At 37.9% G+C, this 20,744-nt stretch overlaps 2 protein-coding genes across 2 annotated transcripts in view; one reads left to right on the top strand and one right to left on the bottom strand.

The window, feature by feature from the left end:
• The window catches only part of DHX35 (DEAH-box helicase 35), a 59,332-nt gene extending 41,443 nt beyond the window's left edge, over positions 1-17,889 (top strand). Inside the window, exons 14-22 of the mRNA XM_043985919.1 lie at positions 298-352; positions 2,385-2,480; positions 4,174-4,268; positions 5,727-5,804; positions 7,412-7,541; positions 10,640-10,721; positions 11,072-11,143; positions 13,148-13,259; positions 16,007-17,889. Of these exons, the coding sequence (XP_043841854.1) occupies positions 298-352; positions 2,385-2,480; positions 4,174-4,268; positions 5,727-5,804; positions 7,412-7,541; positions 10,640-10,721; positions 11,072-11,143; positions 13,148-13,259; positions 16,007-16,048 (762 nt within the window). The 3' untranslated portion in view covers positions 16,049-17,889. The remainder of the gene's footprint in view (positions 1-297; positions 353-2,384; positions 2,481-4,173; positions 4,269-5,726; positions 5,805-7,411; positions 7,542-10,639; positions 10,722-11,071; positions 11,144-13,147; positions 13,260-16,006) is intronic.
• Positions 17,890-19,037: 1,148 nt separating this feature from the next.
• On the bottom strand, positions 19,038-19,634 carry LOC122741982 (protein FAM136A-like). Its single transcript, XM_043985920.1, has one exon. It carries the CDS (start codon positions 19,585-19,587, stop codon positions 19,171-19,173), a length of 417 nt encoding a protein of 138 aa, XP_043841855.1. The 5' UTR covers positions 19,588-19,634; the 3' UTR covers positions 19,038-19,170.
• Between the last annotated feature and the right edge of the window lie 1,110 nt (positions 19,635-20,744).

Here is a 20,744-nt window from a genome sequence, read left to right as displayed (position 1 = left end):
TAGAAACCAAATAAAGAGACTAGACAGAGTCAGAAAGTAGAAACTAAATTAAAACTAATACTTTCCTTAAAATCAGAACTGTATAATCCTCTATCAGAAAGGAGAATATAAATTGTGCTTGGACATCAACTGATTAATCCTTATTCATGTAGGATGGAGAACTTCAGTGTGCTGAGTTTTAATAATATTGACAAGTTGTCCAGAATAGATACATTGGAATTCAGAGAAGAAATCTTCATAGTTTCACAACAGTGGTCCCAGAAGAGTTTAATTTGAACTTAAATATTTTCTTCACAGCCTCCTCCAGCACAGTCTATGGTGCAGGCTTTGGAACTACTCTATGCTTTGGGAGGTGAGCATATTTTTTTCTTATTGTAGTTTCACTTATGATTACCTTATAAATGGAAAGTAGGCTAACTCAGGTCATACACTGGTACTCTTTAGGATATTAAAAGAATAGGAAGAAGAATTTAAGCCTTCATGGAAGATACATGGAAAAACAGACAAAAATTATACAGGATGAGAAATTATGGAGAGTCTTTGATCCATGTCAGTGGAGAGAATATTCACACTGATAAAACTGTGACTTTTTCAGAGGATCCAAGTGTACTGGCAAAAAATGAAAAAGTCCCTTTATAGGTTATATTTTGTTTTATTAAGCTAACTAGATCATTATATACAGGTTTCTTCTCCAGGAATGTCCTACTTACTGAAAAATCATTACATGGAAATACACATTTATGAAAAAGAAATTTTAATGATCTTTTTGATAATATCTAATGTCATACTGTGTATAAAGATTTTATAAAATATATCAGCAAGGTGTAAATTGTTAAGAGGTGTCATGCAAAATCAAGCCATTTAGACAGGACAGACAAGAGATTACATTTTTCCAGGGAACATTTATCTCAGAACATAGAGGAAGCTATATTCTGAATTTAAACAAGGAGAAGATAACACAGATTTTCTTTTTTAGTGGCTTTGGTTCCAAGGAACTATATTATACAGGATTATATTAAATGTTAAAATCATATTTTGAATTGTTTTAAGCATTAATATTAATTGCCATAAAATAAAGTTGTCATTTCTTTACTTTTCTAGCTATTAGAGAAAAAATTCATTAACTTTCAGTTATCAGAGTTCATAAATGAAGAGAAAATGTAAGAGGTGTTCCTATACAGTAGCTAATAAATCAATGAAATGCAACAAATGATTTTAAAGGTTTACTTCTTTTCAGTAACTATTTAATAAGTAGCCATTATGTGTACAGCACTGTGCTAATAATATTCATTGCATTTCACAGGTTTATTAAGTACGGTGTAAAGAACATGCACTTTTATTTGTAAACTGCATTTCATCTTTTAAAGTAATTGCATTCACTCTTCAGCTAGTCCAAGTTTAAGATAGAGACAAACCTTTTGATTGGTTTTAAACTTTTTCAAACATTAAGTTCAGGGGTTGAGTTGTTTGGGGTTTTCAGGGACAAATACTCTTTTTAATACTTTCAAGACTTAACAGCATATAAACCATTAGGAAAATTCTCTATTTGATCCTGAATATTTAATGTTTTCCTTTTAAACAGGCCACTTTCACCAATATAAGTGTGAGATCAGTAATTTCAGAGTTTTGTCTGAATTATCTGGGGAATTGTGGTTGTTTACTAGTATATAAACATTCATCAATTGAATATTGATTCAATTCTATACTTAACTTTGGTTGTTGACCAAAACAGGATGTAAACCAATCAGTTAACAACCAAATTCTTATTTGTAATCATCTTACATTTGCTCCATGGAAAGTGACAATTTATGGTCCTTTACTTATTGTTTGTCATGTATTTTATTCTAGGTTTCTTTATCTTTAAGCCAAAATAGAATTTTTGAAACACTTAGTTCTGCAAGTTTCACCTGGATTTTTGACAGTCAAATTAGGTTTAATTCTAGCCCAAGAGTGAACACAGACATTAATATTTTTTTAAATCTGACTTTCTGCGTTGAAATATACCTACTTAGAGAATTATAGAATTTTGGGATTAGAAGGGGCCTGTGTGACCACCTAATCTAACTCATACATGAAAAGGAATTCCTTCCATATCATACCTGACAGGTAGTTATCTAGCCTCAGGGGAGAGGGTCATTATTTCCTTTCACTGATAACACATATGTAAAATACAATTCTCATGCAATATTCTTTATAAAAATTACCACTAAGAGTAGAAATGATTAATCAGTTTATTTTAATTGGTCACCCAGCATTCAGTTCAGCAAACATCCCTTTCATTCAATGGAACTCTGTGTTCAATGTATTTCATAAGTGTTCTTTTCTCCTCTTTTTTCAAAACAGGAACCCATACCTATTAATTTATAATTCCATTCTTTTGGCAGGTCTGGACAAACACTGTCACTTAACCGAACCTCTTGGCATGAGAATAGCAGAGTTTCCTTTGAATCCCATGTTTGCAAAGATGCTGCTGGAATCAGGTAGGAATAAACAAATAGCATCATTGACTTCAGTTTATGAAAGAAATTTTTCAACCCCCATATAATATTGTAGACTTGAGAATTAAGGAATTCTAAATTGTGACATAGGATGTCAGGTAAGAAATTACATTCATATTACTTAGAGATGTTCAGATCACATAGCCTAAACTTGAGTGATTTGGGGAATTCTAGTCCTTATATTGAAAATTGCATGAGGCTGTGCACCAGTCAGATGAGTGAACACTTAGTCTCTCTTTACAGATTTTAAAGTTTTATGGGCAAAAATTAATTGGATGAAAAAAACATTTTAATGTGATTATTTTTAGTCAATAGTCAGTAAACATTTATTAAGCACTTACCATGTGCCTAGCACTGTGTTACATGCTGGAGATACTTACAAGAAAAAAGATAATCTTTGCCCTCAAGAAGCTTACAATCTAATGGGGGTGGGGAGGAATTCACAAAAGGAAGCAGAAAAGGGGCAGGGAAGAATGATGTTCACATAGTCAAAACCAAGCAGAGCAGCTGATGGAAAATGAAGGGTTAGCTAAAACGTACTGACTCTTCTAGAAAGGAAGGCTTTGGGAGGAATTTTTCTGACTGTGTGCTATTTTTTCTACTCCCTGATAGAGGAAGGCATTTCTTCTTATTAACAGACACTTCCCTAACATCATAATTCTCAGATCCTGAAGACATAAGCTTGAATACAGTGAGAAACTAATTAAGTATATTTTGAGTCCTGGGACAACTGACACACCCTTCCTATTAACCTGCTGTGTAGAGCCATACCAACCATTTATTGTTTCTAAGGCAAATGGCATAGATTTGAGAAGCTAATGAAAGTTGAGAAGGGACCCCATCAGCATGACATTAATTTTTTCCCTTTTCGGTGTTCCTCTCAACTTCTGTTCTATTGTCCACAGACTTTTCTTTCAGGGTACAGTAGTTTTCCAGATAGTGGGGGTGATTTTCTGTGGAGTGTCTATGACTGGCTTGTAGAGCTTTGGAGGACTTGAGTAGGTAGGAGAGAAAGTGCGTAGTGGAGAGAACACTGGGCTTTGGACTTGAAATACCTCGGTTTGAGTCCCAGCTTTGCCACTTGTTCACACTGTGACCTTTGGCAAGTCATTTCACCTCTGTAGACCTCTGTTTCCTCACTTATGAAAGGAGTGGGTTTGATTAATCTTTAAAGTCCTTTCTAGCTTTTAATATTCTGTAATTTCGAGTGAGTCTCCTCTGAAGGGTGGATGTTTCTAAACAGAAACCAGTGGTAAAAGAGAACAGGAACAACAAAAGTGGCAAAATTCATGTGTTCCCTGCCTCTTTTATTTCTCCTAGTCCTATAGCTCAGGCTATGGAGAGAGAGTTTGGGAGCTAAAGGGAAACAGCACCAGGTAAAGGTGAATAACTATAGCCTGGACCTCTCCAACTTGGTTACTAGTCTAGCTGCTTTCTTTCCAGAACCTCCATGTTGTGTTATAATAAATTTCTATAAATTTCTTTAATGCCTCCCTTACATCTAGGTCACAAGTAATGCATTGAATACTGTAGGCATTTTTGCTTCGTGTGTCATTCTTTTGGTACAATAGCAATTTGTAACTTAATGAATTAACAGTATAGTACCCAGAAGATTTTACCAAGTATTCTTTGAAATGTTTCATGCCATAAGTCAGGACTGCTACTTGTCTTACAGGAAATTTTGGCTGTTCTCAGGAGATTTTGAGCATTGCAGCCATGATGCAGATTCAGAATGTCTTTGTAATTCCACCAAATCAGAAAAATCAGGCTGTAAGTTCAACTTTTAAATTAATTCTAAATCCATTTCAGCCAGCTTGTTCAGTGTTGATTATATCACCAAAAGTTATTAAAGAGAAAGCACATTTTTCTACTTCCAGCCCATTTTTTTCCCAACACTAGGCATAGTCGTTATTGTTTCACTATTGCAACCTTTCGGCCTTAAAATAAGCTTGCCCTCATTTCTGCCCCTCACTGCACCTGTCCACTCTTATCACCAGATCCTGCCACTATTTCTGTCACAATTTTTTTGGATACAGTGCTTTCTTTCTATATTGTCACAGACATCTGTCATCTATCACCTATTCTTTTTAATTTTTTTTTAAGTGAGGCAATTGGGGTTAAGTGACTTGCCCAGGGTCACACAGCTAGTAAGTGTTAGGTGTCTGAGGCCGGATTTGAACCCAGGTATTCCTGACTCCAGGGCCGGTGCTCTATCCACTGTGCCACCTAGCTGCCCCTATCACCTATTCTTTTTAAACGTTTTCATTCGACTCCTTTGCTGAGTAGACACTCCTTTTGACATTACTGTCTTTTCTAGAAATAACTTTGACCATTACCTCTTACCTTAAGATCCTATGATCTTTCATTGTATCTGTGTGACATTGAGCAAGTCTTCTTCTCAGAGTCTCAGTTTCCTCCTCTGCAAAATGGGGATACTGATTCTTCCACTACCTACCTCATAGGGTTGTTGGGAGAAAAGTGATTTGCAAACCTTAAAGTGCCCATATAAATGTGAGTTATTACCCCATCATCACCTCCTAAATCTTAGCTTGACTGCTCCATTTATTTGTGCCCTCCTAAAGGACAGGGACATTGTTTGTAAAAAGCAGAGCCTAGTACAGTACCATGTGCAACAAAATCTTAACTCAATTTTTTCTTACAAATGAGACAGTTCAGTAAGGTGGAATACTGAGCAAACTTGTCTGAGAAGAATGAAGGAAGTAGGTAAAGTGATCTGAGAAGAGAGTGATAGTCCAAGGTGCTTTGGTTTAAAACAAAAACAACACAAAAACCCTCTGTAGTAAAGAATTGAGTTCACTATATCCTCAGTGAAATGGAAGGCCATAGTATGATTGTAAAGAATTAAGTATGGTCAGTGCTTTGGACCAGAATAACTGGTAGCAGCATTCAAAAGTAGCTAAAGGGGTTGGACATTCAGTGCTATATGGGATTAGATGGCAGGACAGGGGGTGGGGGGGGGAGGAGAGGGAATTCTGGGCAGGACAAGTAGTTTCTGATACTGTCTGTGTGTATGTGAACAAGTGGCATTGCCTGGGGCCTTGGTGTACAGAGAGGGAAATAAGAGAGCAAAGATGGAGCCCTGAGGGGAGGGGAGGAGGTTTGATTTTTCTCTAGAAGAGGAAACATAGAAGACAAAGCAATAGATGAGTAATATCCACGTAACAGTGAGTAACTACATAAAGGTTTAAAACATTTTTCTTCTTTCAGATGCGGGAACACCGAAAATTTGCTGTGGAGGAGGGTGACCATCTTACTATGCTTAATGTGTATGAAGCTTTTATCAAAGTAAGCTAGTTAAAATACTTAACATATTGTTTTTGCTTGGGTAGGACTACAAGTCCCTCAAGGTGAAATTTTATGAAGAGAACAATGAAGCTGCCAACTATTTTTCCTATTCATTTTTTCAGGAATACTTGCATAATCTCTGACTTTTGGCCTCTTTGGTTCAGTATATTAATTATAATACTGTTGAATAGAGCAGGAGAATCATTAGCCTTAGACATGAATGAGTTGTAGCAGGCTAACTGCTCAGCATTCTGCAAGAATCTCAGTCTTCCTAATCTGGTCTTGCCATGAGTCTAGTCAGTTGGCTCTAAATTTCTGAATTAAGACTGTCTGTTTCCTTCTATTCAGAATGAGTGTGTAGATGAGTCAATTGTATTTCAAGATAAAATCTTTCATGTTTACTTTAGTGAGACAGTCTAGGAAATTTTCACACATCAGCTGTTCCCATTAAAACTTAGAGAACTTACAAAACTTTAACAAACATGAGGATTACTCTTAAGTGCAAAGATCTATGAGTACGCATACATCTTATCAGTTTTGAATTATATTAATGTTTTATGCTGTACATATGGCTGAATTCAAGTTAACATCATAGCTTATGTTTAACCTGCTAAAGAAGTTAGGATGTCTAAAAGGGATGACAGAATTTTGGATCTGGATGTAGACTTGCAAGGGACCTTTTGAGATCATGTAGTTCAATCTTCTCATGTTATAAATGAGGAAACTGAGATCCAACAAGGGGAATGGACTTGCTTGAGTAGAACGAGGATAAAAATCCAGGTCCTCTGACTCCAAGTCCAGTGTTCCTTCCACAAAATCACATTGCTTTCTATTATGTAAGGAGTAGTAGGAGAAAAAGTAGAGGCTAAGGTTTTATGGCTTTAAAAATAATTCATTTCTAGAATGTAGCTTTAGAAGAGATGAAACGTTAAAATTAAATGTCACTCCATATTTAGAGAAGGTGATCTAGTTAAGGAAAGACTTTGAGGGGAAAAAAATTTGTGTCAAAAAAAATTTATGTTTTAAAATGCAGTGGATAAATTTTACATATTAAAATTTTCAGTAAAGTTTGTTTCCAAAGAAGGATCCTGCATTTTTCACAGCTTAAATGGGGGGCAGCAAGGTGGTACAATGGATAGAATGGTGGGCTTAGAATCAGAAAGACACACCTTCCTGAATTCAAATCTGACCTCAGACACTAACTCTGTGGCCCTATTTGCCTCAGTTTCCTCATCTGTAAAATGAGCTAGAGAAGGAAATGGCACACTACATTAGTATTATTGTCAAGAAAACCCAAATGGGGTCACAAATAATCAGACATGAATGAAATGACTGAACAGCAGCACATTAAATAAACAAGCATGGGAAAAGAAAATACCTTCCTTTTCATATATATTCCAGATGAAGAGATGGCTGCCTGTATTTAACAACTTTCTCTTTGTCTTCAATTTTTCTTTCACCTTCTGCTCCTTTTCCTCCCCGTCTCTTATCCATTCACCCTTTTCTCTTTCTCTCCCTTCTCTTCCTTTCTGTCTCCCTTCCCCTCTTTCCTTCTCCCTGTCCTCTCCCCTCCCTTCTCTTCTCTCCCCTTTTTTTTTGTCTTGCAGCACAGTAGGAATTCACAGTGGTGTCAGGAGCATTTCCTTAACTATAAGGGGCTTATGAGGGCCGCTGCTGTGAGGGAGCAATTGAAAAAGCTACTTGTCAAGTTTAAAATACCAAAGAAATCTAGTGAAGGTAAGAATAGACTGGAGCTAAGGAGACTTTGTTCAGAACTTTTTGTTCCGTTTGTTGGTTTTGGAGTTTTCTTTGTAAATAATAATGACACTAGAGTTTTAATTTAGTGCTTTACACTTTAGATAATGTTTTCACATTTTTGATCCTCACAATAATCTTGAGTGATAGCCTTCCTCTCTTTTCTGGAATTGAGAAGGTCAAGTTCAAGAGGTTAGGTGACTCACCCTGATCATAGTTATTAATATCAGAGGTGCTGACAGGGCTTTTCCTTTTCTACTCCACCAAATTCTCTTTCTTAATCAGGGCAGATTTTTCCAAAGAGCAACATGCAGTTCTTATAACTGCAATTTTATATTACAAGCTGTGGTTATAAATGACAAGTTGAATATGCAGTAAGCTTCTGTATATCACATTATATTTTCCCAGGGATATTTATTATGATTTTCAGAGATAGATTTCCAAAGAAAAATTGATGGCTAACAAAAATTACAGTTAGCATCCACTTCAGAGAACAGTTGTATGAATTTCATTTTCTCCTTTTTTTTTTTTTTTTTTTTGCGGGGTAATGAGGGTTAAGTGACTTGCCCAGGGTCACACAGCTAGTAAGTGTCAAGTGTCTGAGGTCGGATTTGAACTCAGGTACACCTGAATCCAGGGCTGGTGCTTTATCCACTGTGCCACCTAGCTGACCCCTGAATTTCATTTTCTCACATGACCTATAAAAGAGGAAGTTAAACGGACACTTTAGAAAATCTTTATATGCTCATGAAAAACACTGTCATTCATTTAGCAAAGTGCAGAATGCTAAATACAGAATGAAGTTTGTTTTTTTTTTTTAATTTTTTTGGTGAGGCAATTGGGGTTAAGTGACTTGCCCAGGGTCACACAGCTAGTAAGTGTTAAGTGTCTGAGGCCGGATTTGAACTCAGGTCCTCCTGACTCCAGGGCTGGTGCTCTATCCACCAGAATGAAGTTTTATTTCTTAAACAAAAAATTTTTCAAACAACTTAATTTTCAGTTTTCTTGAGAATTCCAAATATGCATTAATCTGATGTCTTTTTAGTGACTACTTGGGTGGACAAATAATTAGGATTTTAGATGATCTCAGCAGGATTCTTCAAATATCATTCTTCAGCCTTGCACTTTTGCTCTGGTAGCAAGGCAGGGACTAGAAAGAAAAATGAATACATGTGAGTTCAAAGGTGTATATTAAGTGACTAATTGGCAGATTATATAAAATCAAGCTATCAAGAGACTATAAAATGAGGTTGACCATTATATGCAACAAGTTCATCTTCATTGTTCATAAATTAATGTTCAGTTAGTCTAAAAAAAAAAATTACCCCCCCTTGTGTTGAAAATAGACCTTTGAGCTCTTGATTGTATCTTATTGTTAATTAGATTGATAGATACAAGAGTTACAATTGAAGAAAGGTGGGATTGGGGCAATTTTCTTGTACTTTTATTTGTACGGAATATTAAAATTTACCCAGTCCCTCTGGTGAATGTCGAACATTGCCCTGGTTCTGATCATTATTTGTAATGTGTATTATTTTAAAAATAACTTTTTGTAGCCTGTGTGATGATGGTACACATCTATGTTCAAGGTAAGATCATTAGACTTAGACAATGGAAAACTCTACTTATTTGTTTCCTAAAGGTTTATTACCTTTCTGGATAGAGAATAAGGAAAATTAACTTTGTCTTTGAAGATGTTTCAATGTGCACCAGTTTTTAAGTGCTGGTTCTTTCTTCCTCCCACCCTCTCCCCCATACTAAGGGAGATGATTCTGCTTTCATATTCCCCATTTTATGCTAATCATGGGATTACATGGTATCAGTGTAGAAGGTCTACAGATTGTACTCATCTGAATTGTTCTTATATAGTAATTTTTTTTGGTGAAGCAATTGGGGTTAAGTGACTTGCCCACGGTCACACAGCTAGTATAAGTGTCAAGTGTCTGAGGCTGGATTTGAACTCTGGTCCTCCTGAATCCAAGCCAGTACTTCAAGTAATGTTATTTTCTACCAATTTTGTTATCAGAAAATGAAAAACTCCTTACAATAAAACTTCAGAAAATGAGGGCTTTGCATGAGAGGGGAAGGATTGTACTAATCAGGCACCAGAGGTGTAATTGAACAGTTGAGTTTGAAAAATTAAGTTGTAAAATTTTAATAAATTTAGTCAGATCAAATTCTTTAGTTCAGTGTGTACTTGAGCTGGACTCTGGTCATCCAGCTGCATAGGTGTTTTTTTTTTAAATTTTAGAGCTAAAAGAGAGAGATTTTCTTTAATCAAGGAACTTTTGAAGCTATCTTCAATACCTACCTTCTCCCCTCCCACTAATTGTGATACTACTGGACCTGTAGCTAACAAAGTCACCGTGATCCTCAAATCCTTTCAGTTTGTGGAGGTGGGAAGCTGGAGACAGTGATGGGCAGTATGAGGCTAGGCCAGAAAATGGCTCCAGGAAACTACAGGGCAGGATGGGACCAAGTCTTTCTGTAACTTTACTGACTGAATGTATATAGATTCTGCCTTCCAAACAACCAGAGCTGTCAAAAAATTGAGAAGTGCCAGATAGTTTGTCAGCAGTTGGCCCAGGAAGTCTATAGGGTATACTGCTGTGCTGATAATGGAGGCCTTATGAGGGTGAGATGTAGCTGATGACATTGGGCTGTCTAAATGAAACCTTATTCTTTAGGTATGCTAGCCTGATGACGAAGTTGGTGGTTGGGACTCCAGCAGAAGGAACACTTATATGTAGAGCATATAACTGGAGTAAGGCAGTTTACAGATTGAACTTTTCAGAAGAATATATTGAGAAGTGACTGTATTTCCTTATTAATTTATGTACAGTGTTCTATGATGTTTCCTTGTACCTTGTTTTATGTTTGAAATATATATATTATAATATTTATCTCTCTTGATTTTATGTTGGACTTGTACTATTATCAGGTCTTTGTTTAACACAGTAAAATGTGACATAAGACCAAAATGCCTTCAAGCCTTATCATTTAAACATTATTTGAATAAAGTAAAAGTAAATGATGGATGATTGTTTTATAGGTGGTTTATTTTTTTAAACTCTGTTTAGGTGACCCAGATCCTGTTCTAAAGTGTATTGTCTCTGGATTCTTTGCTAATGCTGCTAAGTTTCATTCCACTGGAGCTTATAGGTAACTAATATTTTATGACATTATCAATGAATAAAGGAATATTGAAAATACAACACTACATCCACTCAAAAAGGTGATAAAGATGAACACAGAAAATAGATGTTCAATGTCATATATTAAAAAGGGTGTGTACATACTGCTTTTTTTCTTTTTCTTTCCTACAATGGTTTTGTCTTTGGGGATAAAGGGAGGGAGAGAAAAGGAGGGAGAAAGGAGATATGGGGAGAAGTATTTTCTTTATGTACATTTAAGTACATTCTCTTCATTGAGGCATAAAACAAGTCTATAGGAAAATCTGGCAATTAACTTTTAAATGTTGATTGGACTTAATTTCTTTTCAATTTTCTAAGGACTATCCGTGATGATCATGAATTGCACATACATCCCACTTCAGTGCTCTATGCAGAAAAACCACCCCGATGGTAAGTTACCTTTAGCTTGTAGTACTTATAGTGTCTCTATTGAGGAGACCAGGGGTACCTGCACCAGACCAAATCTGGCCCAGCTGATAACCGGCAGACTTCGCAAGGAGTTCACTACCTTCCTTTCTGTTTTTCCCTCCTCCTCAACTACTGCCATTATACTCAGGGATTTTAATATAGCTGTTCTATCTTATTCTTTAACCTCCAGTATTCTTAGCCTCTCATGTCCTCTGATCTTCTCCATAACTCGACATTAGCCATACATAGAAATGGTCACACACTAGATCTCATCATCACCCACAATTGTTCACTAATTAGAAACTCAGACATTTCCTTCTCTGACCATAATCTCTTATCATTCCACCTCTCCCTGTGCTTCACCCTTCCTATACCTGTTCTTCACCATTTTCAAGACCTCCATTTCTTCCACCCCTCACTACTTTCTCAGTCCATTGCTCTTGCTCTGACTTTACTTTCCTACCTCTCCAACCTCAACCTAAGAATTAGCCATTTCAGCCTTCTGCTGTCTTTTGCTTTTGGATCCCTTAGTCCCTTGTCTTATTGCCATTTTTCTCTTGCCAAACCTCAGCCAGCATTTACTACTACCAATAGCCTCTTGTGTTCCTACTCCTGAGCTACTTAGTGCAGCTGGAGGAAGCCTCAGAACTGCCAATTGAGCACATTACAAATTCACATTATCAAACCTCAGCTGTGCCCTCACTGGAGCAAGGAAGCCCTTTTATTCCTTTTTTATTTTATCTCATTGATTCTATATCCACTCGCCCCAGAAGCTATTCCAAAACTTCTCTTCCTTCTCCAAGTTCCTAATACCACCTCCCTCCTGCTTGTTTTCTTTCAGTTGAGAATGTTGCTTCCTACTTTATTGAAAAAGTTGACCATTCTCTTTCTCCTGTTCTCTTCATATTGGAACCCTTTGTCGTCCAGTCGTATTTTCTCCTCTTTGCAGTCTCGGACAAATAAGTGACTCTTTGCTTTACCGAGGCCAGCTCCTTAACATGTGCTCTTTGTTCCATTTCCTCCCATCTGCTGCAGCAGATTGCTGGAGAAGATTATCCCTCCCCTTGAATCTTGAACCTCTATTAACCTTCCCTCCTACTTTAAAAAGATTCCCAATTCTCCCCCATCCTTAAAAAACCTTCACTAGACCATACCATTCTCTCCAACTATAATTCTGTATCTTTTCTCCCGTTTTTAGCCAAACTCTTTGTAAAAGTCTTCTGTACTTGCTGCCTGCACATCTGCCCCTCGATTCTCAACACTTTTTAGTCTGACTCCAACTTCATCAATTTAACAGAAACTGTTGAGTGTTACTCATGATCATCTTATTGCCAAATCTGATAGTCTTTTCTTAATCCTAATTCTAATCCCAATCCTTCTTGACCTATCCATTGATGTCAGTCAATTTATTAAGTACTTTATTATGTGCTAGGCACTCTGCTAAATTTTGGCAGGATTGAGGATCAGGGAAGTCTTTTTTTTTTTTTTTTTTTGGTAGGGCACTGAGGGTTGTGACTTGCCCAGGATCACACAGCTAATAAGTGTCAGGTGTCTGAGGCCAAATTTGAACTCAGGTCCTCCCAAATCCAGGGTCGGTGCTTTATCCCCTGTACCACCTAGCTACCCCCAAGGACCTGAGGATCAGGAAATCTTGATGGGGAAAAGGATCTAGACTTTGAAGGGCTGGTAGTAGATTGATAAGGTAGTAAGAATAGTAGTATAAAAATGTAGGTCATGTTCAAGAAATCATAATCCAGTCCGTCCATTCCTCCTAAAAGTGGGTTGGAAGTCTCATTTTTTTTTTTTTTTTGGTAAGGCAATTGGGGTTAAGTGACTTGCCCAGGGTCACACAGCTAGTAAGTTGTCAAGTGTCTGAGGCTGGATTTGAACTGAGGTCCTCCTGACTCCAGGGCCGGTGCTGTATCCACTGGGAAGTCTCATTTTCTTATGTAAAGACTACTATATGTTCTATCTTTGTCAATTCAGGGTTGTCTACAATGAGGTCATACAGACTTCAAAATACTACATGAGAGATGTGACTGCTATTGAATCTGCATGGCTGTTGGAGTTGGCACCACATTTCTATCAGCAGGGAACGGTATGAATTCAGAGCTCACTGATTGGGAGTGGGGGGAATACTCTGTTAGCTACATTTTTACTTTAACCTTACTGCTTTCACTTCACCTGAAAAGTTTTGATTTAGAAGAATGGAACAAGAACTCTTGAAAGTCGGCCCCAGGAACACTTCTTAATGATCCATATATAAGAACTTCCCAAATTCACTTTGATTCAATAATGTGCTCAGAGATCCTCAAAGATAAGATACTGTCTTGTTAATCTGGAAGATTGTTACAGATTATGAGAATAACTGTACACAGAGTAAATGACAGGATTCCTAATTTTAACTCATTTTAGATATTGATGGATGCTTAGTTGATCAACTACTGTGCACTTTTCATTCCTAATATTGTTTGGGTTTTCTGTTTCTCAGGGCTCTTAGGATTAGCTCAGGGCAGAGTGCCAAGGAGTGAAAGTGGGGTTTACATGAATGGTCTTCTGTGCAATGCCTAATCTTCTGTTATTTTTTATTTTTGTAATTTAAAAAATGAAACCCTTTATGATTATGTTGGCATGTAACAAGTACATGCTGTAAAAACATTTCACTAAAGGTGAGAAACAAAAGCATTGCAGTTAAAGTAACTTATTAGCATATCTTCTTTGAAATAGTCAGAGTAGGGTGCCCAGTTTCATAGGCCTGGACATCAAGGACTTTTCATAGAAATATCTAGTAACTTCCAGGTCCCTACAGGTGGACTTTGGGAGCAATCACCAAGGATGTTGTAGATGATACTAATTGTGACAATTGGTTTCCAAGGAAAATGTGACCTAGGCTGGCTAGAACTTAGATCACATATATTTGTCCAATTAAGTATTTACTTAGATATAACTAATAGGGCTAATAGCTTTATCAAGACTATGATGGTAAAGCATACAGCAGTTGTTTGGCTCCAAAACCACAAAACTGGTAACCAGTGCCAACTATTTGTGTATTTTAGTCAATTTTATCTATACATAGATGAGATGTCATCCATGGTGTGATATACTTGTAAAGTTACAAATAATTAAGTAGGAAAGAACTTTTAGAACTTCAAATAGTTTGTAAATTAAGGATTACTTTTCCCCAAATTCCCCAATATAAATTTTCAGTCTAGAAACAAGCCAGATCAGTGGTAGTTTAAAATATTTTGAACATGTTTGATAAAAATGCACTATTGAAAATGGCTCTGATGTATATAAGCAGAATAGATACAGAATCAGATATTTAACATTTAAAAGTACACCATCCAAGAATAAAAAGAATATAAAATACAACTCTCCTTCTGTAGCCAACTCAAGGAATTGACCTACAGGCAGTTGGAATTCATATCTGTCTCTCTTCCCCACCTCTCCAGTTCTTTCATAGTTCAAGCTGCCAGGTGTGTAAAGCACCAAGTGAGGCTAGGCCAAGGGATTAGGTCGAGCAATGCTGAAGCCACAACAGCCCTGGGAACCCACCCAAGCTCCTACCAGAAATAAACAAACAAATAAATAAACGTTTTTCCGAAATTTGCATGGGTAGAAAAGAGAATGCCTCTTTGAGAAATGAAATATTCAAAACATTTGACTAGAAATGTAAGTTAACAAGTTCTGAAAAATACTGGAACAATTATAAAGGACTTGATCAAATAATTAGGCCTAGGGAAATCTTCAGAGCAGTATAAATTTGAAGGTGCCTCTAGATCACTGTTAACAGAGTAAAACTGAATCAGTTCTTTTACTTATCTCAAAACTAGTTTTATAAGTTTGATGGAAAATGACAAGGGAAACAGGTTAAAAGTTTAAATTAACTAATCGTTTGTACAGTCCTTGTTTCTTTTCCCAATTGTCCATTGATAGCTTCAGTTTTAACTATTATCTAGAGTCTCTTTTCCATGGGCTAGACTCTGAGGTGGATTCATTTGTTTCCATGCTTTTTTCCATTCCTGACCTAAAGGCAACTTCAGAGTTGGACATCTATCTGCAGCCTGATTGTGCTGAGAAGTATTTTACAATTACCCCATAACAATCCATTTGTAGTATATTGTTTAGAATAAGTCTTAGTTATCTGAAATTAATTGACTAAACTCTTTATTACTGGCTGTTTTGTTGTAAGGTGGCTTGACTGTCATTACATGACCTTCATTTTTTGAGATTCAGTTCAACAAACATTTAAGTGCTTTTTACATGCAATAATTTTTTTTTATTCCAGTAATAAAGTTTCAGAAAAATGAGCGTATTGATGGAACTCATCTTTTTGTTCATCAGCATTACTGTTTTTCTCTCTTCCTCACTGTTTTTGAAGGGAAGTGAGACTGCATCTTTCCTTAACCATCTGTAAGACATGAAAAAAAAAAAGAGTAGCTTTCTTTTCTCTGTACCCTTCTTTGGAGTCTGAGATATTAGTAGCCAATCTGTGTAGAACCTTCTCTGTGCAAGCATTGTTCAGAAGAGGCCTGTTCTTTCTCAGTGACAATTTTCCTACCCTAGAGACAAAGCCTAATGTAGTCAGGACCACAGAGGGAGGATCATTGTCCCAGATCATAGTTAGCCTCATTAGAAATCCTATTTTGCAAACAGGTGACTTGGTTTTTCTTTAACAGCATCTTCTGAGATGTGTAGGTTTGAAGGAGAAAATGAAAAATAGTAAGAGACTGACCTACTTGTATATTGGAAGAAAAATGTTTTGGTGTGAACTATTAAATGCACAATACAGTATATGCATATTTTAAATATATTTTGATCGTCTTATTATCTTTTCCTTTGCAGCCTCTTTCAATGAAAGCCAAAAGGGCCAAGGTTGATGACTAATGACCATAATCCAGCTGTTGCTGACAGTACCTGATCCTTTTCTTCTTGGTATCCTCCAAGATGTGGCTTTTGAGCCTTGGGACATATAATCCTAACCTTTTCATTGACTTAAAGCTGGCTGTTCTCTACTTTTCAGTCAGTTCATCAGCCACTATTCCCCGCTCCACTAAGTGTAAAAAAGCCTGTCAGGATCCTGTAGGAGTTGATGCATGAGCAGGACATGGCAAAGCTAAAGCTGAGCTTGCATTGTGGATACTTTACTTCTTGGCTGATGTGGCCATATTTGTTAGCCTGGGCATGTTGTCCCTTTAACATGGGTAGACAAACAGAAAGTACTAATGTAACTTGAGTAAGAACTGGAGTTTGTGGGGAGGAAAAGAAGCCTTTGAATGGTGTAATGCCATGTTAAGGAGGACAAAGAATTTTCCATAGCACAGCTTTTACCCCTTTATCCATGTATGGCCTGATGGATGTGCTGCTGCCTCGTTGTGTGCAGAGTAGTCAAGGGAAGAATCTGACCTTAGAAAGAAACATCAGGAGTTTCAGCTGAAAACTCTCTGATACCCGGAGCATGCCTAACTTAGCACAGGACCTTAAAGCAATAGAGTCCATTTCTGTAGCTTCTCATTTGCCTTTTGGTGCCATTTTCCTACTGTATGAAACTTTAGAATGGCATTGCATTTCAAGTGAAACGAATGATACGTTTACATACAGGCTCTGTATTTTTTTAGCCCTGGATCACTCTTGCCACTCCTGGTAATTTTGGAGAGCTTTGAGGGCCACCATGTGAGTGATACACCTCTAGGACCCATGAGCACATATTCCTTTATCGCAATGAATGTATGCATTTTCACAAGTGGGCTTGGCTCCCTCTTTGGGGATTTGACATCATAGACTTGATGCCACTGGCTTCAACACTAGTGAAATCTTATGAAATTCCAGTTGGGAAAATCTCATGAGAATGCTTCTTAAGCAGGAATAAACAGTTTAGATGCTCTGAACTTTTACAAATCAGGAACATAACTATAGTATATATGGCTTTATTTTGGCTCTTTATTGGGAGGGGGTATCCTCCTTTTTCCAGCAGGCTCTGGTCATACTGATGCCCCAAGCCTACTTTGCTAGAACAGTGTTTGCATTTAAACACAGTAGCTGCTGTAGGTTTATTTATTTATTTATTTTTACTGTTTCAATGACATTTGTTTTAAAAACATTTAGCTTAAAAGTTTATTTTTGTACTGACATTTATTTGGTGAATATGCCACTTTTGGCACCAACATATACTTTCATCTTTTTCTTTCCATTTTTAAAATGTGTAAAAAATAGTAATACCTTAATAATGATAGCAACTTTATACCTAGAATAAATGTTTTCCTCCCCCTCCCTGGCTTCTGTGACTTGTGTTATGAGACATTTTCATTAATCCAGGTGTGTGTGTGTGTGTGGGGGGGGGGAGTTAGTTCCACTCTGTGATAGCCAGTACATTCAGAGGATGTTAAGTCAATTTGCTCAGGCTCATGGTAGCATTAGAGATGAATGAAAGTCTACAAGGAAGACCCACAAAGCAAGTTAATATTAATAACATGACATGAAGAAACCCAAATCAAATAAAGTTGACAAAGAACAGAAGAGAGAGCAAACTCTTGTGAATTTCTTCCACATCTTTCCAGAATTCTCCATAGGAACCAAAAGCATGCCCTTTTAAAAGGGTGGTTTCCTTCTTGGTAGAATTTGCTAATATTTGTAAACATTGTTATCAAGAAATACTTGTTAAAATCCTACCTCTTTTTTTTTTTTTTGAAGTAAAAAAAAAGTCAAACTGTATTTATTGTTTTTGAATCAAACCACTAGGAAAATATGACACAGCCTTGAAACTGAACAGGAAGGCTATGTTAACTGCATTCAGTAAAAAGTTGGTATAAATAAAACAAGATCTTTTCCAACATAATGCCTGGTACTGACATGAGTTTTAACTGACAATGATAACTGGGTAATTGGTGTCAGCTGCCTCCTGTACTCTGGGGTAGAAAAAAGTTCTGCCTTGCAATCTGCTCATGCCCCAGAAGTTTAAGTTGTGTTCCTACCCTTTCCTGTTCTCAGAGGCTCCTCTTAACTTGCTTCTGTTGAAGAGGGCAAATCAGCAGGACCAGGGTCAGGTATCACATATTTTTGTCCTTTGGGGAAAACTAACTTTTCCCCAAACCAGTCATCTACCATTCCCTTAAGCAAGAGACTTAAGATTGCTCTGCAAGAAAAGAGGCTTTCCTTGGCCTTACCTAAAAATGATTATTCTCAAAAGAACACTTTAACTGAAGTGTTGCCCCTGTAGTACCTTCCAGAAGAGGAAGAAAAGGTAACCTGAGCAGCAGTGCCAGAGAAGCTAAGGTAAAGGAACCAGCTTCACATGCTTGGTGGGAGATTTCCCTCTTATGTTCTTGCTTGGTGTCCCAGCTGAAAGCTGTCCTGAGCACTGTCCTCATCAAAGGAAAGACCACCCAGGAGCTGCTCAGTGTTCTAACCCAAGTAACCCTCCTTCCCCAAACTGCCCTCTGAATGCCAGGTTCTTGTGCTGGGGAGAAAAGCACAGCCGTGTTTCTCTTTTCCAGTCAGTAGTGAACTTATGGCTGCTGCTTTATGGTATATGGGAAATGGCTGAATCAGGTGGACATGAAGTTGGCACCAAACAAAAGTGGACGGCTGCCGCAGGGCTTCATACCAGATGGGAGGTAGGTTGGGGAGAAGTGCTAATTCTCATCAATGCAAGGGGCTATTTCAGCATTCAGGAACTGAATACCTGTGAACCAGCTGAAAGCCATCAAGGGCTCCAACAGACAGAACAGGGGGCATCTTCACTGACAGGACAGGCCTGGGTACTATTAGCCTCCCACACTACCTCCAATCCAGACCTGAGAAGCAGTTTCTCTCATTTCTTCACCTATGGGTTAAAACATAGAATGGAACCAACAGAGTCCAGAGGCAGATGCCAAAATCCCATAAAGATTTTCTTAAACTTGCTACAGCCTCCATTTCTTCATTCTTAAATTTTCACTGAAAGGTAAAAGTTTCCATACATTTTTAAAAGCAGACCCATTCTCCCACCCTGATGACTACTGACAACGACTCTATTTTGTAATAGATGCCAGGGAATCCTTCATCTTCTTGGTCATGGTGGGGATGAGGTGCATGTGGTCATCAACACATTTGGTCACACAGGACTCCAGCTGCCTCTTCACTTGCTGTTCCTTGCTCCCAGCATCCATCAGGTCTTTGGCTTTGTCATTGCAGTGCATGGTGCATTGAGCCAGACGGTCCTGGAATTTTTCCAGCTCGCTGGTCACAAGGGCCTGTGCTTGGGCCAATGGTGGATGGCAGCGCTCAATGCACTGATGAACCTGGTGCATGGAGGCCTGGGTATCCTCACAGCAGCTGGCACTGCATCGGAACATGGTGCCCTGCATCTTGCGGATATTCTCCCGCTCCAGCCCCTTCACCATGGTGTCCACCGCCTCCTGCACCCGCAGCTGCTGCGACTCCGCCATGGCGCACACACCCACCCCCGGCCCCGTTCTCTGCCCAGATCGCCCGAGCACACTACCCTGGCGTCCGCATGGAGCCCCGAGAGCAGCCCCGCCCCCCTCGGGCCAAACCTACCTCTTTTTAATGCTTGCTCAGTAAAGTCCAAAGACAATAGAACAGATGTAAGATGTGCATAGTGTTGTAGAAAAAACACTAGATTTCAGTCAGTCAGCCTAGGTTCAAACTCCAGCTAGGTGACTTACTACCTTTGTGACCTAAAGCAAGCCAATTCCCCTCTCTTGGGTAACTTAACTATAAAATGAAGGGGTCGGTTTTCATGATAAATTCTGTGATTTTATGAAATGGTTCAGTCATTTGTTTTTCTTCAGCATTAATGAATTTATTTGAAACAGGGTGTCAGTACTCTGTCGATACAGAGTAAGGAAAGTTTTGTCTGTATTTTGCAAAAACCATGTACCTAGTGAGTCAGTTGGTGAGAGACATCCACGACATGCCTACAATATGACTCTTGTGTTCCTAGCTCTGGAAGGTTGGCATTTCTCTCTTGCTGTACATAGAACAACAGAAAACCCAAAGAGAACACAGGGGCATTACATCCCAGATTGTGCTTGACTGGCAAGAGTCTTTGGTTATGGTGCTGACTTATGACCAAAAGGATCATTTGAAACAAATTGCTTTAAATAATTCAAGAATTCTGTATTTGGAGGCAAGGAAATAAAGCTAGAATTAAAATTAAGCAGTAGGTGATTAAGCATTATTTGGAAAATGGAATAAACCAAGTAATTAATGAGAGTCTATTTGCCCAGTGGTTTACAATATGCTGAGGTATGGTATGAGAGGAGTCTATAACACTACCTTCCCAGGAGCTCAGCTCACAGTCTGATAGAGAAGGTGATGCTAATGTATATGAAACAAGTAGAAAATTATAATAAAAATCAACCCATCGTGATCAGGTGAATGGAAAAACATCACTACAGATTTATAAGGTTTCAAGCAATATGCTGAGCCCTGGGAATACAAATATAAGTAAGCTAGACAGTCTGTACTCTCAAGGAAAGACACAAAGGGGAGCTGGAAATAGAGGTAGGGAAAGAGATGGACAACCATGGGGGCAACTCCAAGAGGCCTGGAGTGTGGAGGCAGGAGTAGTGATTTAATG

The sequence above is a fragment of the Dromiciops gliroides genome, chromosome 2 (assembly GCF_019393635.1).
Source record: "Dromiciops gliroides isolate mDroGli1 chromosome 2, mDroGli1.pri, whole genome shotgun sequence".
Lineage (NCBI taxonomy): Eukaryota > Metazoa > Chordata > Mammalia > Microbiotheria > Microbiotheriidae > Dromiciops > Dromiciops gliroides.
The sequence above is the reverse complement of the archived record's forward strand: the minus strand, read 5'-3'. Positions and strand labels throughout refer to the sequence as shown.

What these genes read in the sequence shown, in the direction of transcription:
- LOC122741982 (XM_043985920.1), bottom strand. Translation starts at nt 19,587, where the DNA reads ATGGCGGAGTCGCAGCAGCTGCGGGTGCAGGAGGCGGTGGACACCATG.